The sequence below is a fragment of the Ochotona curzoniae genome, unplaced genomic scaffold (assembly GCF_017591425.1).
Source record: "Ochotona curzoniae isolate NIBS_2020 unplaced genomic scaffold, NIBS_Ocur_1.0 contig_908, whole genome shotgun sequence".
Taxonomy (NCBI): domain Eukaryota; kingdom Metazoa; phylum Chordata; class Mammalia; order Lagomorpha; family Ochotonidae; genus Ochotona; species Ochotona curzoniae.
In genome coordinates this window covers 12,915,907-12,939,960 of record NW_024466607.1, presented here as the reverse complement: position 1 = coordinate 12,939,960, position 24,054 = coordinate 12,915,907, and the positions used below count along the sequence as shown (strand labels likewise).

Here is a 24,054-nt window from a genome sequence, read left to right as displayed (position 1 = left end):
CGGTCGCTCGCGTGCTTGTGTTAGTACGCGGCCGCCAGGCGCACCGTCCCGCCTCACCTTGGGGTGGCTCCGCACTGCCGCCGCGCGCCCGCTTTTTAATCGCTAATCTCATTAACCGCGAGGCTGGTAAATGGATGACGGCGAGCCCCACCCCTCCTGGCCGCCGCCTCCAGGAAGGCGCTCGAGATAGCGGCCCACCCGCTGGGGGCTCCCGGCGCTGGGCCAGTGGTTCGTGGAGAGGCAGGCCTCTGTGTGCTGGGACTTGGGTAGGGCTTGTGGCTGGGACCCCTCCCCTCCTCGAGCAGGCACCCGAAGAGAGGGCTATTTTGGATCATCTGGAAGGACACTTAAGTGTGGTCCCACTGGGAGACCAGAGAGAATCTAGGAAAAAAACTGAGGCCGAGGCAGGATGGACATGCACGGGCAGTGGTGGTCAGGGAGGGCTTCCCGCAGGAGGAGACATTTTCCCAGAGGCCCTTCTCCCAGCAAAGGAAGAATGGTCCAGGTAGTCCAATTTTCCTCCATGGGCGCAACAAGTGACCTGGGGAACCTGTAAACCAGGGCTGTGGGGGACCCTACTGTTCCCCCAGTGTAGAGGTGCAACATTTTGATTCAATAGGTTTGGCTGGACCCCTGGACACCTGATTTTCTGACCGGTCCCCACTGATGATTGGCTGGGAAGTGGTCACCTGACCCAGTGCTTTGAACAGGAATGCAGGATGTGGATTGAAGCCATTCTTCCCGGGTCAGCCTCTGCTGCCTCTTCTGCCCCCAGGGACGGGCTCCTGGGGGAGGTGAGAACCTAGCCGACTGCCTGGCATACAGCAAGGGCTCAGTAAAGCGGCCAGCGGGGACGTCAGCCCCCACTAGGGTGCAGGAAGGAATGGGTGATGCGCTAAGCAAGTTCGTGTTCATGGTACACTTGGCTCAGTGCCTGCTCCCTAGTGAGAGATAAGAACCTGCTGAATCGATGCAGAGGAGTGAACAGCTGGTGCTGGGACTCAGACTTGAAGACAGGAAGCAATCACGGAGCTCCTGCCTGGTTGATGGCAGAGGAGCAAGGAGGGTGGGGTGAGGCTGAAGGAGGGAGAGGTGAAGGTACCCGCAGGTACCGCAGGTACACGCCCTATCCCGGAACCTTCTACCTCCAAGGAGCAGAGCGGGGAGAAACCCCGATTATCTCCTCGCTTTGACCTTTACGAACATGGAGTCAGCAGGAACGCGTGTCCTGGCGTGCCAGGCCTCCTCCGTTGTCCGTCCTGCGTGGGACTTGTTCTTTGTCACCATTGCAGAGTAGTCCTTAGCGGTGAGGCTGTGTTGTCTCAGGCAGGAGGCTCTCATGAGTAGGGCTAAGGAACATTCTAGCACATTTTCTCTGGATGGCCTCGTTGCTGGGAACTTCAGTTCAGCTTAGTGTGGGAGGTATTGCCAAAGCTTTGTCCGTGGTTCTACCAGTTTGCACTCCCATTGTTCTGTTTTTGAATTTTGGGCTGGTCTTGTGGGTGTGTACTGGTAACTCACTGGTCTTTGAATTCGTGTCCTTGATAATCACTGAGACTGCATGCCATTCCACGTGCTGTGTCAGCTTATGTGTTACACATTTCTTCTGTCGGTGGCTATCCTTTTTAAGATTTGTTAATTTGAAAGGCAGATTTACAGAGAGCAGAGGAAAGATGGAGTGAGATCTTCCATCGGCCAGTTCATTCCTCAAGTAGCCTTAATGGCCAGAGCTGGACTGGTCCATAGCCAGAAGGGTTTTCTTCAGGTCACCCATGTGGGTGCAGGGGCCCAAGCACTTGGGCCATCCTCTGCTACTTTCCCAGGTGCATTGGCAGGGAGCTGGATCAGAAGTGGAGCAGCCAGAACATGAATTGGTACTCAAATATCATGCTGGCATCAAAGACCGTGGCTTCCCTGCTGTGCCAGCACACTGGCACCTTCGGAGTCTTTCAACGGTGTCTTGTAATGAAGAGATATTCTTCAATGTCTCAATTTCTTTACAGTTCCCTTGCTTCTACGTCCTGTGGAACACTTCCCTTTACCGTCTACAGGATCATGAAGACATTCCTGCAACTTTAAATCTGAGTTACACACAGGTCTCAGGAATGTGTGGCTGGAGCTGCCTCCTCCATTCCCTGCCCCTGACAGAGGACTTCATTTCTCGCAGTGAGAGCAGTGGCCGGAATACCAGCATTTTCTTTTCCTTTATTATTACCATTTTATTGGAAAGTCAGATTTACACAGAGAAGGAGAGACAGAGAGAAAGATGTGTCTGCTGATTCACTCCTCAAGTGGCCACAATGGCTGGAACTGAACCGATCCAAAGCCAGGAGCCAGGAGCTTCTTCGGGGTCTGCCACATGGGTGCAGGGTCCCAAGGCTTTGGGCTGTCCTTGGCTGCTTTCCCAGGCCACAGGCAGAGAGCTGGATGGGAAGCAGGGCTGCCAGGATTAGAACCCAGTGCCCATATGGGAGCCCGGGCGTGCAAGGCGAGGATTTAGCCTCTAGGCTGCCACGCTGACCCCTCAGCATTTTCTTAGCTTTTGAGCCCCGGTTTGAGAGAAGGAGATTGAGCGTGACTGACAGAAAGTTCCCAGTCGCCGTCTCTACCTCCCCCACCCCAAGGACCACGTGCCTGAGAGGGACGGCACCCCAGGATCTGACAACTCAATTCCAGGGTCCACACGGATGGCAGGGATGCAGCCACTTGGGCTGACACTGCTGTCTCCCTACAGGAAGCTGGATGCAGAGGCTGGAGGCAGGCACGGGGCCCAGACATCCCAGTGTGGGAGGGAGCGGGGATCACCTCCAGCTCTGCACACCAGCTTTGCATTGTCAAGAGAAGGCTGCTTGGTCGTTCTAGTTCCTGGGAGGTTTTCCTTAGAGAGGAGGCCTGACCATGCAGTGACAACCAGGAGAGATGCCCGGGGCAGTTGCTTGTCACTTGATCCACAAGGGCTTTGGAGTGTGCTGGTTTGACGCTGCAAGGTGTTTCGTTTCCAACCCTAGACACACTGCACCTGCCAGCATTCCTACTGCTTCGATCCCTGGGGAGCATGAGCGGGGTGGGGTTGGGGGAGGGAAAGCTTGGTCCCACTAGGACCTCCTTGTGGGGGGAGCTCCAAGGGTGGGGTAAGGGGCACAGATAACCTTCTAAAGGGTCTACAGAAATGCAAATGGCACAGCCACGCCCTCAGCGAGCTGAGGTCCTTTTGATAGCTCTAATCTGACAAGGCCATTTGTGCTGCTGCTAGAGCAGCCAGCGCGGGAGAGGGCACCCCCCCCCGCCCCCGGGAAGGATGGCAGGGGAGAGTCTGATGGGGAGAGCTGATGCTGACGGTGGAGCTCAGTAGGGACCTGGCCACGGCTTGTCCCTTGGTTTCCACAGGGAGTACTGTGATTTGTGCTGTTGGCCAATTTCTGCAGTGTAAATACTAGGGCGGGTGTTCACCTGCCAGGGACATCCGGCAGGTGGTGTCTGGGAGAGGCAGGCAGGCAGGCAGGCAGGCAGGCAGGCAGGCAGGCATCTGATGGTGCCTTCCCACCTCACCGGTTCTGGGACCAAGTGAGAGGTCAGGTGGAACCAGGGTTTACCAGCTGTTTTGGAGGAACTTTATTCACTGTCAGCTCAGGTAACCTCATTTCTCATGATGGTTGCTTTCGCCAACCGGTTCAGAAAATCCAGAACATTCACCAGTGGGCTTTACCAGTTGGCTCTCTTGAGCCTGGATGAGCCACCTCCGGAAGGCAGGGTCGGGAGCCAGCTGAGCTGTCAGTCCCCTCCGCCCGGGAGGAGCTCTCCGTGCCCGCAACCGCAAGGACGCCTTTCCCGGTGGATGCCTGGCTAGCGCTTCTGAGCCAGCTCCTTGTGGTGGGCCGAGTGATGGAGGGAAGGGGTCGCCCTGACTCAGTGGCCCAGGTGTGGCCGCGGGTGCCCCGACGGCGAAGCTCACGGGGCTCCCAGCACTTCCTTCATCCTCCTGAACGCACCGCGACTGCCAGTGCCCCGCAAGGTAAAGTCCAAACCGCTCGATGCAGACGCTGGGGCTCTCGGGAATTATTTAATTCACACTTCCCCTCCCACTTCTCAGAACTTTGACCCTTACACACCTTGGCTCCTGGAGGCAGACAAGCTGTGCATTTCCATCCCTTTAGGCAATCCTTGACTCCTTCAGACAGCCCTGCCCACTCTGCTCCACCCGGAGATATGTGCCCCCTTCTGTAAAAAAAAGGGGGGAGATGGGCCTGGCATGATAGGGTAGTGGTTAAGGTCCTCGCCTTGCACTAGGATCCCATATGGGTGCCAGTTCTAATCCCAGCGGCCCCGCTTCCCATGCACTGGGGAGCGGCCAGGGTGGCAGGCCAAAAGGCCTAAATCCCAAATCCATTTGCTGCTGTATTTGTGAACCACGGGGATTGTTCTTATTCTTCATTTTCCTTTGAATTCACTTAAGTACACTTGAAAATGAAACTTTATATCACTACCATATGTTTGAAGCCAGTGTCTTTCTAATGCATTTTGAGATATATTGTCAATTATTCTCTTTTCTTTTTAAAGATTTATTTTTATTGGAAAGGCAGATTTACAGAGAGGAAAGAGAAAGATCTTCCATCCACTGGGTCACTCCCCAAGTAGCTGTAACGGCTGGAACTAAGCTGACCTGAAGCCAGGAGCCAAGAACTTTTTCTGGGTCTCCCACATGGGTGCGGGGTCCCAAGGCTTTGAATCGCCCTCAATTGCTTTCCTAGGCCACAAGCAGGGAGCAGGATGGGAAGCGGAGCAGCTAGGACCTGAACTGGTGTCCATATGGGATTCCGGTGGATGCAAGGCAAGGATATAGTCACTTGGCTATCATGTAAAGCCCAAGTATAACGATTCTAACAATGGCCCTCTCTGGAGCCACCCAGAAGGGTCTTGTGTACTCCCCAGAGTGGGCAGCCCATCGTGGGAACCACATACCTTGCCCCCGAACTGTGCCCATAGAGCTCTGCAGTGTGTTTCTAGGTCTGCACCCAGGCTTGGATGGGACAGTGAGAACTCGGCCAGAGAAGCACCTCCACTCCACTGCCTTTACATACTGTGTGTGTGTAACTTGGTAAAAAAGTTAAGGTGCTAGAAACTACCAGAAACCCCTGCCAAGCTGCTTAGGTTTTGGAGGAGGGGAGCTGGAGTCTGTTGTCCCATGTAGTAGCGGCTCAATCCTGCCACACAGTGTCAGCTCTCTGGGCCTGGACTTGGGGGGGGGGGGGCGGGAGCTGCTGGGGATAAGCAGATGTCCTGGTGTGTTCCTATGTCCCAGAAGAGGAATGATGGATGATGTCTCCCTTTTCTCCTGCTCGTCTCGCCCTCACCCCCCCACCCGACCCAGGATGCTGACCTGGGCTCCCCAGCCTGGGGCAGGGAGGCCACCTGCACCCCAGAGGGTGCCAACCTGAGGTCCCTGGCCCGCAAGGTGGAAAGCTCCACTCTCCCTTCTGGAACTCGGGCCACTGCCTCTCCTGGCCCTTTCTGCTCTCCTGGACCCTGGAATCTGCTCTCTGTCCCCACTGGTCCGGCCCTGCCCCTAGTCCCAGAGCCCCCTCCCTGGCCTGGACCTGAGGTTGGTCACTTCAGGCCTCTCCTTCCCTACTGTTCCTTTCGCTGGGTCTCAGCCCTGAAACACCCGAACACCGGGGTTTCTGGCCTACTTGGGCTCCTGGAAAATTCCCACACAGCTGCCTTGGCAGACCTCATGGGTCAGTGGAGCAGCTGCTGTCTGGGCCAGGGTGCCATGTCCTTTCTGGGTGCCTCAAATCTTTCTTCCCAAACCTCTCATTCCATGGGCCAGTTAGCAAGGGTCCCGAGGAGCCCGCAGAGTGCCCCCGTCCAGCTGGGTCCCTGCCTGCAGTTTTCCTAGCGGAGTGCTCCATGCTTTGGCAACAGCTTCCTGGCCCTCCCCAGCCCTGTGCGCCTCTCCCAGCAGCCACCCCCTCCCCAGGCATGACTCTCCTTTCCTCCTTGTCCCCTTCCTCTCTCTTCTCAGCTACCAGGTCGATCACCATTCCTTGCTCTCTCCTGTGTGGTCTTAGCTCTTAAACACACATCTTTGTAAACAGTATCTTTACCCGCATTTGAACTTTGTATCATGGCAACAGATGGTAGCTATTTGGTTTCTCACTTTTTTTTTTTTTTAATAATTTATTTAACTGAGAAGCAGTTACAGAGAGGTGGAGGAGAGACTCAAAGAGGGTCTTGCATCTGCAGGTTCACTCCTGAACTGCTTGCAATGGCTCAGGCTGGGCCACAGCAGAGCCAGGAGCTTCTTCGAGGTCTCCCACGTGGGTGCAGGGGCCTGAGCACTCTCCCAGGTACATCAGCAGGAAGACAGATTGGAAGTGGAATAGTGGGGACTGGAATCAGGGTCCTTAGAAGACACCTGGCTTGCAAGGCACCCCCTCATACCACATTTCTTGTTGCTGATGTTCCATCTAAGCGGTGCTGTAGCTTAGCTTTTGTTTTTGTTGCTCTGCTTGCTGTATCATTGCAACTACATTCCTGGAAAACATGAGCAAGCACCTCTATAAAGATAATGTGTGTGTATTCTATGTATTTTCTACTTTGGTAGATGGATTGTTCAAGTGGTCGTATTAACATGTGTGTGTGTGTGTGTGTGCGTGTGAGCCTTCCAGAGCTGGCATAAAATTTGGTTTTATATTCTTCCGCAGTGATGGTAAATAAGGAAGTAAAAAAAGCAAGAGTTATTAGAAATTCAGGCCAGATAGGAAACACAAACTAATATAGGAGGCATAAGTCTAAATGTATTAGTAATTATAATAAATATAAATGAATGAATAGACCAATGTGGAAGACAAAGACTGGGAACAGTGCTGTGGTATAGTACATAAAGCTACTATCTGGACCCGGCACGGTAGCCTAGCGGCTAAAGTCCTCGCCTTGCTTGCATCAGGATCCCATATGGGCACCGGTTCCTAACCCAGCGGCTCCACTTCCCATCCAGCTCCCTGCTTGTGGCCTGGGAAAGCAGTTGAGGATGGCCCAAAGCCTTGGGACCCTGCACCTGCGTGGGAGACGCAGAAGTGGCTCCTGGCTTCAAATCGGCTCAGCTCTGGCCGTTGCAGCCACTTGAGGAGTGAGTCAACGGGTGGAAGATCTGATCTTCCTCTCTGTCTCTCCTCCTCTCTGTACATCTGACTTTGCAATAAAAATGAAAAAAAAATTAAAAAAATAAAACTCACCTCAGTGGATGGATTTAAAAATGAATTAAACACAGCAGGGGACTGAATTCAAAGAGATAACAGAAAAAAATGTGACCGCGAACATATGAAAAAAGTCAAGGTAGACAGAATGATAATACACGCTTACCCAGAATTCTAGAAGGGCAGCTGGAACAGAGTGGTACTTAAAGTGTGATACTCAGTGCTCCACGGCTTCGGCAGAGATTCATAAACTCTGACTCCTACTTAGGGTGAAGACAGTGAAAGTAAACACATCAGGAAGCATCATAATCTTGCTCTGGAACAGGCTGGCGAGGCCCCTGGCCCCTGGCAGAGGTCACTGCAGAGCACCATGATTTGTGATATTTTGAAGAACATTAAAAGACATGGTTAGGGCCTGGAGTGGTAGCCTAGCAGCTAAAGTCCTCATCTTGGGCACTGGTTCTAATCTCAGGGGACCCATTTCTCATTCAGCTCTCTGCTTGTGGTCTGGGAAAGCAGCTGAGGATGGCCCAAGGCCTTGGCACCTTGCAGCTGCGTGGGAGACCTGGAAGAGGCTCCTGGCTTCGTTTCGGCTTGTTCTGTTTTTTGCGGACACTTGGGGACTGAACCAGCGGATTGGAGATTTTCTTCTCTGTCTCTCCTTCTCCCTATATATGTGACTTTCCAATTAGAAAAATCTTTTTTTTTTAAAAGACAAGGTTGGGATATCAGAGATAATAACCACAACTTTATACGGAGGTGGACAACTTCAGACTCGAGGGAAGCAAGGCAAAGGTTTTGAGGAATTATTCCCAAATGTGACAATGGCTGAACAGGGCTTGTCCGAAGCCAGGAGCCAGGAGCTTCTTCAGATCTCCCATGTAGGTATAGGGATCCAAGCACTTGGTGCATCCTCTGCTGTGTTCCCAGGCACTTTAGCAGGGAGGTGGAAGTGGAGCAGTCAGGACTTGAACCATCGCCCATATGGAATGCTACTGCTTCAAGTAACAGCTCTACCCTGGAGCCACAGCGCCAGGCTTCCCCAAGTGCCTTTTGTAACTACCCAGGGTGTAACGGGTTCATGCATGGCCTTTGGTTGTTGAGAGTGGTTTGTTTTTATGCCAGGCTAGCTGCTGAAACTGCATCACATCCTGTCGTTTCTCTCCTATTGGCTGTGGTCATTTTCCCGTGGAGGTGTTCAGCCTGGGCACTTCCAGAAATGTGCTCGCTTTTGTTCATGTGTGACATGGATGGTGGCATTGTTTACTGTCCTTGGGCAACTGACTGTGTTATTACCTGAATTTTGGGAAAGGAAATAGATGTCTGATCTTTCTAGGTTTACTTTTTTGTTGGGACTGACCCTCCCCGGGCAGTGTCCAAGTTATCTGGGATGTCCGGCACACGGGACCAGAAGCAGAGGGTAGCTATGGTGATGGAAGCTCCCTGGGCCAATCAAAGGGCGAGGTAGCTCTGCAGAACTGGCCCTCGGCTTCCTGTGATTCTCCTAAGGTAGGCAGAGCCCTCCCCTCTGAAGGCCACCTCCAAAGCATGGCTGCATCAAGAGGAAACCCGGAGCTTCTAAGGCACTGAGGGCAAGCAGCGCCCGAAGCGGGGGCCTGTCCAAGGGCCTGAAAGCAACAAACAGGCGTTGTGCAGGTTAGAGAGAACAGATGCTGACGTGGGCGTGTTTTGCATGCCACCAGGGCTTCTCTCCGTGACTGCCCAGTTCATCCTCTGTGTTGAGTAAGATTCAACCAGCCACGTGCTGGGCAAACCACAGAAGCGCAGCGAGGAGTCCTTGGCACATTCGTTGTTGACCCTGGCAGTGTGTCTTCCTTCCCTTCAAATACTTTTGCTGGGAACAAGCATTCAGGAGTGACTCAAAGGCCTCATCAGGCAGTGAAGGAAAACAGACCGAATGCTGTAAAAATATTTGCAAGGGTCAGGGTCTCCGGAGAGCCAGCCTGTGACCCCCTGAGGACTTCTCTCTGTGGCCTGCTGGGCTGTTCCGTGCTTGTTCCTGCTGTTTCATAACAGCACGAGCCCCTGCTGTCCCACTCTGCCAGGAAACACACGGCCTTCTTGGGTTCCCAAGCTCTGTGGCTCACAGTGCCTTTCATGTGCTTGACCCCTCGAGTGACTCTCCAGACGTGGTCCACGGACAGGCGGTGCTGGCATCGGCAGGGAGCTTGGGAGACACGCAGATTCTCAGGCCTGGCCCAGACCTCCTGCCCTGGAACCTGCGGCTGCAGAGGACTCTGGGGGTTCTGGCAGGGCGGGGGGGCTGGGAGAGGGGGCTGGATGCTTATGGGCCAGGAATGTGCAGAAGTTTTAGATCTGGCAGCGCACCACGATCCTCTCTGGAGCTGAGACACAAATGCACGCATTTCAGCGACAAACTAGCATGGGAGTCTCGAGTGTCCAGCTTGTTGAAGTCGTTACGGGGCTGGCGGGATGGGGGCGTGAGCTGGAGCCCCGGCATGCCTTGTTGGTGGTCCTCTTTGGCTGCTCTTTTTCACTTTTTATTCTCGGAAGATACAGCATGAAGGGACTGGTGCTGAGGGGCTGTGGGCTAAGCTCATGCCTGCAACCCTAGCATCCCATTGTTAGGGCACCACTTCAAGTCCTGGTTGCTCTGCTTCTGATCCTCTCTGCTCACTCACCTGGGGAAGCTGCAGAAGCAGTCCTTGGGTCTCTGTCACCCATACGGGAAACCTGGCTGGAGTGCTGGTCTCCTGATTCCACCTGACCCAGCCCTCGCTGTTGTGTCTAGCCCTTGTCTATCCTGCTCCTAAAACAAGTGAAAATGGGACCTGGCACGGTAGCCTGGTGGCTGAAGTCCTTGCCTTGCACACACCAGGATCCCATATGGGTGCCGGTTCCTATTCCCGGCAGCTCCACTTCCCATTCAGCTCCCTGTTTGTGGCCTAGGAAGGCAGTCAAGGATGGCCCAATGCCTTTGGACCCTGCGCCCATGTGGGAAACCCGGAAGAAGCTCCTGGCATTGGATCAGCTCAGCTCCAGTCATGTGGCCACGTGGGGAATGAATCATTGGACAGAATATCTTCCTCTCTGTCTCTCCTTCTCTCTGTATATCTGACTTTCCAATAAAAAAAAAAAATCTTAAAAAGTGAAAATGCATGGTCAATAGGAAAAGCTCTCTTGAAAACATTTTATTTCCTTTTTGTTTTTTCTAACTGGAAAGGCAGAGAGGAGAGAGAACCAGCCCGTGGTATACTCCTCAGTGCCCACAGGAGCTGTGGTTGGGCCAGGCCAAAGCCAGAATTGGATAACTCAGCCTGTGCCCCTCATGTGGGTGCTAGGGACCTAAGTATTGCAGGCACCAACTCCCAGGCACTCCCCTCCCACCTCAGAGTCCCACAGTCCTGCCTGACTCTCCCCTCTGACCCTACATCCCCAAGACAAAAACAAACAAAAACCATGTGGCTTGGTTTTGCCCAGTTTTGTAATTCCTGAAAATGAAATCAGAGGGAGGGTCTTTTCCATGCCTAAACTCCTGTTTGTGGGTCATACCATGTTCTGGGTATTTCTGTGTAGCTGTAGTTTGTGTTTCTATGGCAAGAGGCGATCCATTTTATGGATCCAGCAACTGAAGACTTTTTCAGTAGAACAGGCTTTGAGTGGTTCAGTCTACTGCACTTTGTTGAGATTAGCTCACGTGGGGCCAATTCCCATAAATGATCTCTGTGTGCCTAACAGGAAAGTGGATACGCTGGGGGAAATGGTGTTTTCTGTATTGGCTAAAAATTGCCAATATTTAACAACACATTATTTTTATCTTCTGTATATCGATGTCTCTTGGCCAGCCTCATCAAATTATCACCAAATGTAATGTATGTTTTCCCACGATGGTCGTGGGGCTGTCTTTTCACTCTGCTATTTCACGTTATAGAACAAGCTAGGAGGGTCAAACCTTCAGCTCTTAAGTCTTCTTAGAAGAGAACTTTCACCACATGGAGTGGCTGGCAATCAGCAGTGTTAAGCTCTTACCGTTGGTGTAATGTGTTTTCCATGCACACTATCATGTTGGCTATGAATAAGGATGGGCGTCCCGGAGCCCAGGAACTGGAATGCTGACGCCAGAGTGCCCAGATGTAGGAGTGCCAGGAGTCCTTCCTGAGGTCTGAGGGTTACTGGGAATGCATCTGACCACTCCTTGCTCCAGAACCCTTGAGTGATCGCCCATCTCAGCGCCAATGACACAATCCTCGTGGTGGTGCCACCAGGCTCCGGTGACCTGACTGCACACTGCTCCGACAACCTCCCCTACCACTTCCTTGTGCTCACTGTTCCTGAGCTGGTCCTCTCGTGGGGCCTTTGCCCTGGCTGTTTGCCTGGAATTCTCCTCCCCTGCTTAGCTGCACAGCCGGCTCCTTCATTTCCTACTAGTCATTGCTCTGAAGTCTCCTCCTCCTCAGGCCTAGAGCTCAAGGGCCACTTCAGCGCTTGACATTTTCCGTTCTCCTGGCTCCATCACTAACTGGCATACTGTGTGTTTCTTACTTAGCCAACGTTAGACGAGTTAATATTTCATTTTTAAAAATAAAGTTTATTTATAACAACAATCTTCAACAACTCCATATTTAACTCTGCCCCTGGGGAATGCACCAGTACAGATGCTGTTAGCTTTCTTAACACTAAGATACACTTTTTCCATCAATACAGAAGGACAGGGCTTTCCTACCTACACTGCAGTGCTCGCTCTTCTCCACTGCCAAGAACTCTGACACTGCAGCCGTCAGCAGACTGGGATGGCCAGTCATGGTCATAAGGAATTTTCTCATTTAGCTGAAAATAGCATTTCCCAGTGGCAGCTTCTGGATGATGTCTTCAGCTTCTAGTCTTCCGGTTCATACCTGGAGACACAAAAGCAGAGAATAAAGTCATGACACCTGTTGTCATTGTCACTGTCATTACCAGTGACTGTCCTCGAGGCCCCATCACTCACTACACCAGGACGCTGTGTTTTTCGCTGAAAATCCAAGTCAGACACATTGAAGGCACTGTGATGGTGACATAGGGGATGTCTACGGGAGCTGACGACACGAGCCAGATCCCGCAGGGTCTCTCAGACTCCAGGCTCTGTGTCGTCACTTAGATCTGCGGCAGCTTCGCGTGACTGTCTCAGCCGTCAGACTAAGAACAGCTGCTCTGGGTATGCAAGTCACGGTTCCACAGGCCTCCCTCTCCAAGGACAGACTGAAGCTTCACTTTTCTGGCTCTGTTCCCCCAGAACTCGAACACGGGTAAGATGTCAGCTGAGTCTCCTGAAGGCTTCTGATCATACACATGACCTACATGGGCGGACTGCATCTGGCTCAGCAGGGACCCCTGCAAAATGGACGGTTCGTGCCACCCTGAGAGCTTGCTGCGTTCTCCTCCGAAATCCCACTAAGTGAATCCGCTGCCAAGAGGCTGGCTCAGTCTCCAAAGAAGCCCTGCCGGGCATTCCAGGAGAGCAGGTTGGAGTCCGTGCAGTCCACACATCAATAGAGGTGGGGGGCAGTGCCCGCTTACTTGGCCAGTCTTTTCCTCAGGTCTTTGATTTGGTCATTCTTCTTGGTAAGGATTTCTTTCATGTTTCTATAGGCAGCAGTTTGTTGAAATTTCTTCTCTAATTCCTACTTAGTACAAAAAAAAAAAAAGTTAGCATTTTATTAAGTTAGCCAAGGAAAGAAATAACAAATGTGATGCAAATGTGCAGACCTTTGTGCTAATTTTCCAAAAAACTTGCCTATATTGTTTGCTAAATTTAAAACTACATAGTTTTAATAAAATTTAAAAAAAAAGTAAAAACACCAACACTAAAAAATAAAAAAAATAATAAACAACAGAAAAAAGAACTACATAGTATTAACACTGCCTAATCCTTAAAAAGCAGATTCTTTTAAATAGGAAGTAAACAATCAGGGAACGCTTGCTAAGCACACAGTTAACAAGGAAGGCAAGCACGCGATGGCTTGGATACAGGCAATCTGTTTGAAACACTAAACTGATCTCCAGGTAAAAAAACAAAAGTGTTCTTTTTCCAAATCACAAAGCAGCTTCAGTATTTCAGGAGGAGGGTTTTTAATTTAGGTACATTTTAGTCTCCATATTCTTTTTTTTTTTTTTAAAGATTTTATTATTTTTTTATTGGAAAGGCGGATATACAGAGAGGAGAGACAGAGAGGAAGATCTTCTGTCCAATGATTCACTCCACAAGTGAGCGCAACAGTTGATACTATGCCGATCCGAAGCCAGGAGCCTCTTCCGGGTCTCCCACGCGGGTGCAGGTTCCCAAAGCTTTGGGCCGTCCTCTGCTGCTTTCCCGGGCCACAGGCAGGGAGCTGGAAGGGAAGCGGGGCTGCCGGGATAGAACTGGCGCCCATAGGGGATCCCGGGCGTGCAAGGCAAGGACCTTAACCACTGCGCCACCGCGCCCGGCCCTAGTCTTCATATTCTTAAAACCTCATTCTTCATCTAAACTATGAAACACGGACTGAGACCCTTTGAAAGGAGGAGTCACCCATCCCTTCGCCAGGCTGTGGGAGGACACAGCAGCGAGGAAGGTGCGGCCATTACTTGCTGTCATCAGCATTTCAGCATCAAAGATGGAAGGGTTGGGCCAGCAAGGCAGCTCAACTGCTAATGCTCCACCAAGCAATGTGGCATCCCATGGCAATGGCAGTTGTATGAGAAATAAGACTTAAGGTGATGCTTTCCTTTGCATTTTGTGCTTACTATACTTTACCTTTTGCTACTGGATACATGCGACATTAGAAATCAAAGCAATAGAGCTATTTTAATTTTGAAAATCAGTTTGGGGCCCTGCACAATGGTTCAGTGGCTAAATCCTTGCTTTGCATGCACCGAGATCCTATGTGAGCGCTTATTTATGTTCTGACTGCTCTACTTCCCATCCAGCTCCCTGCTTGTGGCCTGGGAAAGCAGAGGAGCCTGGCCCAAAGCCTTGGGACCCCATGCCCATGTAAGAGACCCAGTAAAAGTTCTTGGCTCCTGGCTTCAGATCAGCTCAGCTCTGGCCATTGCAGCCACTTGGGGAGTGAAACAGCAGATGGAAAATCTGTTTCTCCTTCTCTCTGTAAATCTACATTTCCAATAAAAATAAATAAATCTTAAACAAACAAAAAGGATGGAGGAGTCCCAGTGTGCCGAGAGGATAATCTTTAGAACACACATTTGTTGCCGCTCTGAGGTAAGCCGCCTGCGTGTGCAGTTGCCCCACTCTCCATCAGTCCTCTCCGCTCCCCTCTCCTGTGACCAGTGCTTCCTAGCACACGCCCAGCAAGGCCCTGCCACAGGCTCGTCTGACCTTCTCAGCCATGCTCAGCTGCTCCTGGACCCGCAGGAAGTCGTGTCTGGCCGTCACTAGATTCTCCTCCAGGGATTTCTGGCTTTCTGTCTTGTCATTAAGTGTCTTTTGAAACTCACTTTTTAGAGCAGCAACTGTATTTTCCAAGTCGCTCAAGTCTTGGGCCTTTATAAAATCCTATGAGAAACAAATTTAAGTTCAGCATGTTCTATGATTTAGAATGCGAGACAAAGTCCTAGAAAAGTTCCTTTCACCTTCTGGTTTCCTTGATCGAGCTGTAACTCCTGCAGTGCTCTTTCTAGTTTTGACTTCTCATCCAGTGCAACTGTAGCCTGTAACCAAATGCAAGCAGGGCATAAACAGGGCACGTTTGGCACATCAGCGCCAGGTACCTCTTCCCACGGTTTTGCAACAAGCTTTCTTGGTCACCTGCATCTCGATGGTCTTCAGCCTTATCTTCAACTTCTCATTCTCTTCTTGAAGTCTTAGGATTTCCTTTATGAGTAAATTCAAGTTTTACTATCTTCATAGCAACATTTTTTAATGTTTCAAATATTTCACTTAAAAGTTTAAAATTCAACTATGACAAAAATAGCTAAAAACGTGGCCAGCCCTGGTTACTGGTCTTATCCCAGTTCTGCCCAGCCTTGATAATTAGGAGTCAGTTTTGGCTCAAGAGTTCTAGTTTCTCCTGTCTCTCGGACACACTTCCTCCTCCAGCTCCCCAGGCTCTCTGGCATCGCACAAGTCCCTCTGTGTGAGAGCAGCTGTCTGCACAGCCTCTCCTCTCCCTGCGGCCCACGCTCACCCCAGCCCCGGCAGGAGCGCTGCCCTTGCTTCCGCTCACAAGGCCTTCTCTCTGCCTCTGACCACACTGCCCATTCTGCCATGCCACGCCCCTTCTTGTCCCTCTCCCAGTCGGCCAGCACCTGTTGAGTAAGCTGGGCCTTACAGCATAGTCTTGCCGACTTTTCTCACCTTCTCTGATCTCTGACACCCATAGCACACGGGGGAGTATTTTCCACAAGATTAGCTCTAAACATTACAATGAAATAGTGACATTTCTGAGAGCAAGAGACCACAGACCATTACTGTCCTTGATCTCCAACAATAGCTAATCATGAAAAATATTTATTAACAATTTTCACAAACTTTAAACAAGTATTTCCCCAAATTCCACGCCACCACTTTCACCATGGGAAGGCGTCAGGAGCAGCTCTCAGACTCCAGGAGGAATGTACGCCCTCTGCTGGCCCATGGGGTAAGTGAACCACGGGGCCGACTAAAACCAACTCCAGCTCTTTCCACTGTTTCTCTACCCTAGAGTTCCCTGAACAATGAGAGCACAGAATCTGCCAAGATGATGATACTACCTTGTTTAGGAGTTCCGTTGTCCCACCTTCATTAATTGGAACAAGTTTTGGCTTTGTAGTCTCCATTATGGGCTGGAAAAAAAAAAAAGCAAACAAATCACTAGAGAGTAAACATGTCCACTCACCCAACACTTGGAGTTTCTAAGCGGAAGATGCTATACAAAAAAATGGAAATGAAAAGGTTGTATTTTGGTGCAAAATTTTTTTAAGACCTGTGCATACAAGGGATTTTCCAAAAATGTATGCAAAATACATATTAAGTACATGGATTTCAAATATTTTTTATAATAAAATAAAATGTTCTAATCTCATTTCCATAAACTTTTTGAAGTCCTCCACACAAAATCAGATCCATTGAGGTATCAATGCTAAGGGTCTGGGGAACTTCCATGGGTTTCATTCTTCCCACCCCATGCCTAGGATGTACCCAGCCCTCATTGCCCAATCCATGCCAGAGATAACATGAAACCTCTCTCCTCATGGAAGGGGGACGTGGGAAGAAGGGAGCGAGGCAGGGAAGTTCAAGGCCAGTGCTGATAAAGGTCCTAGCATCTAGATGGAACCTTAATCAGTGGCAGCTGGGACAGAAATTTCTGTCTGACCCTCAGCCTCTTAGAAAACCTGCAGTATCAGTGAGGATGTAGGCAAGTTCAGTCCAGAAACGGAATAACTCAACAACATACTTAGCCATTGACTAATGTGTATTCAAAAACAGTTCATGTCCCTCATTCCAGATATTTCTTGGCCAGAAATGTGCCCCACAGGAGTATCTGCAAGAGGCTTTGTGTGTGCCTGGCTCATCGCAGCGGGGTCCAACTGTGCGACAATGGGTGGTATGTATGGTGCAGCTGTAACATGGAATGGCAAGGAGGTCCTTGCAAACACTGAGTGATCAGGAGGGAAAGCCGGTGGCCACCTGCTAGGTGAGGAGACTCAGCCAGCTGTACCCAGGGAAGCTGTTCAAGGCCACACAGCCTGGGAGTGACAGTCAGGTGTCTCTGTGACCCTCAAGCCTGAGCTCCACATCCACTCTGTCATGTTCACAGGGCCAAACCTTGGGCTGGACCACAGGGAGGGAGGGAGTGTGCGTGTGTGTGTGTGTGTGTGTGTGTGTGTGTGACAGCAAGAGAGCAAAAGGGAGGGAGGGAGAGATGGAGAAGAGAGAAAAGGGGAGGGGGAGGAAGAGAGGGAGAGACATGCGTGTATGTGTCTGTGGATCACATCAGACCAAAACAGTTTTTTTTTCCCAAACCTATTCTTTGTTGGCCTGAAAAATGTACCAGCCAGTTTTGACTCTGAGAGGAATGCTTGTCCTTGAGGGCCCTCGCTCTGTCCTGCAAAGTGCTCTGAGTGGAGGGTCTGAAGGACTGTCTCTTGAGATGTGCATTTAGAATGGGCCAAAATTACCTTTTTGCTTGAAGATGTAAATTCTGCTTTTTCAAATTCTGCCACTTGTTCTAACAGTTCCCTTGAAGACAAAAGCAGATAGCATAATGCATTCATTTCAAAGAGCTCTGTGTTCGCCACACACACTGGGCTCATCCTGTCATGTGCCCCAGAGGAGCGGGCACGCAGAGAGACCTGCACTGTGCCACCACTCACACCTGGTTCCAGCACTTCCTGCCCCTTCTTCCTTGGCCTTAGTGGGTGTCATTACACGCTGCGGACAATGATGCTAAAGTGACACTTGCAGTCAATTCTGCATTTCTGAGGTGCTCTGAAGGGAACCCCTGTGACATAATACGCACTGTTGGCTCAAAGGAGTTCCAGCAAGACAAGCTCATTTTTAACAAGGTAGTCTTACACAAATGGCCACAACATGGATGGAAAAACAGCATCCTGGAGTTGCAGAGAAGGCACCTGGCAACTTGCAAAGGTTAAGGGAAAGCCGATTCTAGCGCAGCAGCGACGCCTTCCGACTGTTCCCTGGCACCTCCAAGGGTACCTGCCAGTCACTGCCTCACAGCTGCAGAGGGGCAGGGCTGCCCATCGCTCCCCAGCTGAGCTGCACCTGCTGGGATAGAGTGTGAGCGCAGGCCCAGCTGGGCAGTGCTGCCTGTTTTTCTCAGGACAGTCTCAACTTCACCGATTCTAACTTATTATTGTTTCTTAATTAGTAAGCTTTTTTATTTGATGTTTCCTAGTTTAAACGTTAGTGTATATACTTTTCAATGCAGCCTGAGTTGGTGGTATTTGCTACACAGATGGTCCCGATATACGGTGGTCTGACTGGGGCATCCACCCTCAGCAGCCAAGTGCTCTGAATTCTGAATTCACATCTTGCTGTAGTGACTTGCGGGACAATCTTCTCTCCTGCTGCTGGGCGGCAGGGCCACAGTGCTCCGTCTGCCACGTGCCAGGCAGGGCCCAGCTGACACCACACCGTGCTGTGCCGCTCAGATGGCATGCCTGATGAGTTGAGTGTGGCTTTCACAGAATGTGCTTTTAACAGCGACGTTTTTAACTTAGGATGAGTTTGGTTATGAAGCCTTCCTAAGTCCAGGGTCATCCACTTTGGCATTAATTTTTCAGGTGTTTCAGCTGACCTCTCTGTAGAGACTGACTGATTCTGACTCTGCTAAGATGCTGTGATGGGTGATTAATGACAGCCTACAGAGTAAGTTTGCGAATCACCCAGAATCAATTCTCCTTGATACTCAGGCAGGGCAGAAACACAGCCTTCTGAGGGAAGCAAGCATTACTGCGAGGTGCCTCGGGGACCAGCTGCTCGGCTGCCTAACCTACCCAGATTCTCTCACATCCCAGCCCCATGGAAATACCAACAGAGGCCGCTGTGCGTGTGTGTGGTCACGGTCATGGGCCTAGCCCTGGTCACCTGTTCTCCAGCTCAGAGATGTCCGACTGCAGCTTGAGGTACCACTTCTCGGCCTGCGAGAAGAGCTGCCGGAGGAGCAGCACGTTGGTGTGGGCAGTGTTGATGAGCTCGGACTCCACCTCGCTGTGCACCACGGCCTGCAGCCCGTTCAGGACTTCCGAGACCTCGTCCACGGTGAAGGTCTCCTCCACCAGCCTGAAAAGCAACCAGGGCCCGAGACGTCCGGATCAACAGCAAAACCCGTTCCCAACAAGTAACACAGCGAGAAGCCGTACTCATGCCGTCCAAGGGATTGGAGGAGGCCAGTGAAGGCGCCTTCGAGAACTACCTTTCTCATTAATAAACAGATGAAGAATAACTTAAACTCACTTTTTCATATCTAGCCAGATGATGAAGTGGCAGCTAATGCCCCACACAGGGGCATCCTTCAGTACATGGCAGCCATCACCTACTTCTTCCTTTCACTATTTAATTAAAAAGATATTTACACGGCCGCCAGCTGAGCCCCTGAGAAGGCCCTGGGACCTCTTTCTTCCCAACCCCATGTGGCGGTCACAGTCCTCCCTACCCCAGCCTCCGCCCTCAGCCTCAGCTGCCGCCTCACTTCTGAAGGGACAGAATCAAATTAGATCCCGCTGCACTCACAGCTTATTGGGGTTACCCTCAAGTTGCTAGCATTTTATTACACTTCTTCCAACACTTCATCTAGTCAGAATCTAACCACGCTAAGAAAAATCAGTTATTTTTAATAAAAGTTGGTGTGAATTCTATTACTACTTTCTATATTCCTTTACAGAACATACTAGATTCTTGCCAATTCAATTGCTGCTTTCTGCTGGGGAATTGGGAAACCAGACCACCACATGCTGAGTGGATAAAGGGCTGAGGCAGACACAAGCCAAGGCCCTGTGGCTCATTTGCAAATCTTCATTTGCACCCGATTTAACATCGAATTATCTTCCTTTCTTGGTCCATGCAAATTAGTGACGACTGCTTGCTACAAAACAATGAACAACTGCAGTACTGGTCAGAGACTTCCTCATGGATCCCTGGCATTTTTCCCTGCTCTAATTATTATTATTTTTTATATAACTACCAAGAATTTTTCAAAAATAAATATGAATTTAAGAACATTCTAAAATAAAATGACAGTAACATAACTTACAAATAATACTGACAGAAAATTTTATCTACATTGTAAAAATGGTGACTGATATTATCATAAAAATGCTGTGTTAAGGATGAAATAAATATCTTTGTCCCCGTTCTAATTCTTCCCTGTGAACGTCATGGGCATTTGTCTTGCTTATCGCCCTGTGTTGCAGCTCTAATCTGCTAATTCAGGATGCGAGTGAGGGCAGCTCTGCCACCTGTAATATAAGCAGCCCAGCGCTGAGCCACAAGGGCTTGGCGGCTTCCTGCCGACCCTGCTCTGCCAAGCGACGGTGTGTGTCTGGCAACAGATTCATTGCTCTCAGCACAATCCACCACAAACTGACTCGCTGCTCAGACCACCACGAGGGCCGGGTGGGCTGCCCTCAGAGCACAGCTGATGGTGACAATCCCGGACACGGCGTGTGATGGCCCCCGCTGCCGCCCGTCCACACCGGCTGCAAGGCAGGTCCCCACTCTCACGTGGGGTCCTCAGAGGCCCCCCGTACCTGCTCTCCTTGAGGTCCTGGAAGCATGAGTCTACAGTCTTGAGCCTCAAGCCTCTCTTGGAACGTGCGAAGCGCATGTAATTAATAACTTCATTTTGATGGTGCTCATTTAGACCCAATTCTGCCTGAAAGAGAGAGAAGTGATTCACATATTAGTCTGGAGGGTTTGAGAATTAGAACCAACAGTGAAAATGTACAGACTGGGGCTGGTATTGCTGCACAGTGGGTAAAGCTGCCACCTGCAGTGCCAGCATCCCATTCGGGTTAGCAGAACCCCCACTACAGGGTTATTCTTCAGCTGATGAGTCTGCTCAGCAGCTCTGAAGCATAGGATTTCCTGCTGCAGGGCTGGCGTAGTGGCTTAGCATGTTAATCCTCTGCCTGTAGTGTTGGCATCTCATATGAGCTGCAGTTCGAGAATGGCTGCTCCGCTTCCCATCCAGCCCCGTGCTTGTGGCCTGGGAAAGCAGTGGAGGACGGCCCAAAGCCTTGGGACCCTGAACCCAAGTAGGAGACCTAGAAGAAGCTCCTGCTTCTGGCTTCAGAGCAGCCCAACTCTGCCCATTGTGGCCATCTGCAGAGTGAGCCAGTGGATGGAAGATCTCTCTCTCTTTCTGGAACTCAAGAATTTCCTGCCTGCCTCTGCTTGTACTCGTGTCACCCCGGTCCTTGCCTACAAGCATTTCCACGCCCTGTCAGGAGTTGAGTCCCACCCTGCCCATGCTGGGAACCGTGCAACAACAGGCTCTCTAGGGAGGAGGGGGCCCTGTCTCACAGCCCTCCAACTTCCACAGTGTGACTCCTCTACCGGCTTAATTCAGTTGTCCAGTGCAGTGTCCCTGAATGCCCAGCCAGCATGAACACATGCAGAGGACCTCAACTATCCAGGGGAAAAAAATGGAATTAAAAATTTTAGTTAGGTGGAAAAAAAGTTTTTTGAAACCCATGCAGGTTTTTTTCACGATGTGCATTTTTCATGAACTTTTGGAAGTACGCTGAGACTCCACCCCATTACTGAACTCCTACCCAACCTACAATGCCCAGCCTCTCTGACCTGCTCCGAGGGGCTCCTTGGTTTACCCTCAGTCATGCCTGTCCCCAACAGCTAGTGACCATCGTCCTCCCAGCTCCAGCAGGCACCGTCACAGACCAATAACCACCTTGCACTATGAGCCCACTTACTCCCCTTCCTGTGTTGCTCCCCTAGCTAGACTGCAAGTTCAGTATGTATAGAAATAATTTGTTTATTTTCAAATATTTATTATATGGAAGGCAGAGATAGAGACATCTTCCTCTGTTGGTCCACTCTCCGACTGGTCATGCCAGCTGCCGCTGAGCTGGTTCAAAGCCAGGAGCTTCTGGGTTTCCCATGTGGGTGCAGTGGCCCAAGGACATTAGCATACTCTGATGCTTTCCCAGGTCGCAGCAGGAAGCTGGATGGGAAGCGGAGCAGCTGGGACATAAACCAGTGCCCATATGAGATGTCAGTGAGGCAGGTAGCAGATAAGCATGCTATACCACTGCGCTGGTCCCAGGAATCATTTTTTTTTTTAATACCACATAACACTTGGCACAGTGTCTTGTGGACAGCAAGCAGCCAATTCACATCAACTACTTTCCCTTCTGTTAAGGGGTTAAAACTGGTCTAGCACCATGAATAAAAAAATCTGCCAAACTGAAAAGGACAGCTTTTAGGTTTAAAGACAGAAAAGTTCCTCTAAAATGCGGTGAGGAAAGGGAACAGGATGGCAGCTGAGTGGATGGGAGAATTAGCAACTGGAAGGCGCATCGAGGCCAAGACACTCCCGAGGAACAGAAATAGGTCAATGTGGTTTCAAGAGGCCAAGCTTCAATTCTGGGACGCCACCATTACTGAATCGCTGGACCTCAAGGACATCAGTCACCACCCTGACCATGCCCACAAACCCACATCCAAGTCTACTATGAGGAGAAGTGTAGGGACGAGATGGGGACGCAGTAAAGCCCAGCAGGTCTGGAACGCGGGCCCTGCTACACCTCAACAACCCCCCCGCTGTGACTGCTCTGGAGCCCCAAAGCCTCCGCTGGGAACCAGCTTAACGGAAAGAAGCAAAAGTCGATCCCAACAGGTGGCATTTTTTTTTTTTTTTGATGTGATATCATGGTCCTCTATCTTTCAATTCATTTTCACAAAATGTTTTGAAAAGCAACAGAAGGAGTGGGGCAGGCTCTAACCACGTAAGAGGCGTGGGAACATCTGTTTTGTTCATGGTTTATGCTCCGGGCTCTGCAACAGCGCACAGTGCGGACTGCACAAGGTACTCTGGCTGAAGCGCCATTTCTTTCCCTCAACACTTCAGTGCCCCGTGCTGTTCTGAGTACCATTACGAGGGCACGCCAAATCTGCTGCAGGAATTCATGGTTGGCTGTCACTGATAAGGAATGCCACCTAGATGTCCTCAGCTATATAAAACGGGCTTGGAATCTTAGGCATCAGCAGGTTGGATGAGTTTTACATAGAAAGTTGAATTAGTTCCTCTCGCTTGTGAGTGTGTGTGTGTGTGTGAGACAGAGACAGAGACATACACACACACACACACTGGGAGTGCACCCCACTTGCGTCTTCCCGCAGGCTCTCAGCACTCGCCCCCTCGAGGTGTGGCTCGGCGCGGGGACGAGGGACTGCAGCGGGGTCACCAGGAACATCCAGGTTTCCCCTGCAGGAGACGCGGCGGAGGTTACCCGAGCCTGTTCCCAAGAAGCTCGGCAGAGGGCCCGGCCCACCCGCCTGCCCTCCAGCCCCGGCTGCTCCCCTCGCCTCGACGCCCAGAGATGTAGCTACTCACCATGGCACCGCGCTGGGGTGGGAAAGGCCTGACGAGGCCTTGGGGAGCCCAGGCTGACCAAGGGTGGCAGGAACCCCGGAGCCAAGCACGGAGGGAGGGATGTTTGGAAGCCTCCGGTTGCTAATGGGAACGGAGGCACGTGGGCCTGCAGTTACGCGTTTTCGTTGGCTCTGAGCGATCACGCGACAGGAAATTCCTTGCAGGCGGCCGAGCCGCCGCAGGCGCACTGGCCCCGGAGCTGCAAGTCCCGCCTCTCCGCGCCACGCGCATTTTGGGAGCCGAGCCTCGTTGCCCTTGGTAACGGGAACCGGAGGCAGCTGCCCCGGGCTGCTGATGGCGCCTGCGCACCGATGCTTGGGCACTGTTGGTGCCCCGCTTGGTCAGGTTTTTCTCCCGGAAATTTTGATGCGAGAAGCCCAGTTCGGGTTCTCGGTCTGATCCCTGAAGAGATACTGCCCTAGGAAGGAAAAGTGTGGGGTGAGATAGATGAGAGTGGTTAGAGCCTTGAAGAATTGGGAACAGCCACCAAGGGGGCTTAGCCCATGGGGTGGGGCTCAGCAGGTGTACAGAGCAGAGTCAGTGGAGACGCTCGGAGCATGGTGCTCCCGCTTTGAGAGACTGGGGAAACAAATGGAGGCTCCCTCGTCCTGAATAAGCGGTAGAATCCTAACCCAGGTAGTACTGGCTACTCAAAGTAAAATGAATCATGATTGGACGTTTTTGTTTGTTTGTTTGTTTGCTTGTTTTAAATCCAAAGAAGGTTTTGGAGACCTGTTTACAGCCACCTAGTGCATGGACGAGAACCGGGGTTACATGTCCCAGACGCC

At 51.0% G+C, this 24,054-nt stretch overlaps 1 protein-coding gene across 1 annotated transcript; it reads right to left on the bottom strand.

Moving 5' to 3' along the window:
- Positions 1 to 11,745: 11,745 nt before the first annotated feature.
- On the bottom strand, positions 11,746 to 23,399 carry LZTFL1 (leucine zipper transcription factor like 1). Its single transcript, XM_040994948.1, has 10 exons — positions 23,228 to 23,399; positions 20,403 to 20,527; positions 18,742 to 18,936; positions 17,313 to 17,373; positions 15,906 to 15,977; positions 14,962 to 15,027; positions 14,787 to 14,864; positions 14,533 to 14,709; positions 12,735 to 12,838; positions 11,746 to 12,073 (listed from the first exon to the last, which is right to left on the bottom strand). The coding sequence occupies exons 1-10, from the start codon at positions 23,228 to 23,230 to the stop codon at positions 12,055 to 12,057; spliced, it is 900 nt and encodes a 299-aa protein (XP_040850882.1). The 5' UTR covers positions 23,231 to 23,399; the 3' UTR covers positions 11,746 to 12,054.
- Between the last annotated feature and the right edge of the window lie 655 nt (positions 23,400 to 24,054).

Coding starts and splice junctions, on each gene's coding strand:
- LZTFL1 (XM_040994948.1), bottom strand. Junction 17,374..18,741: donor ATCTCTGAGCTGGAGAACAG/GTGACCAGGGCT, acceptor TTTGTCTTCAAG/GGAACTGTTAGAACAAGTGG. Junction 15,978..17,312: donor TTACATCTTCAAGCAAAAAG/GTAATTTTGGCC, acceptor TTTTTTTTCCAG/CCCATAATGGAGACTACAAA.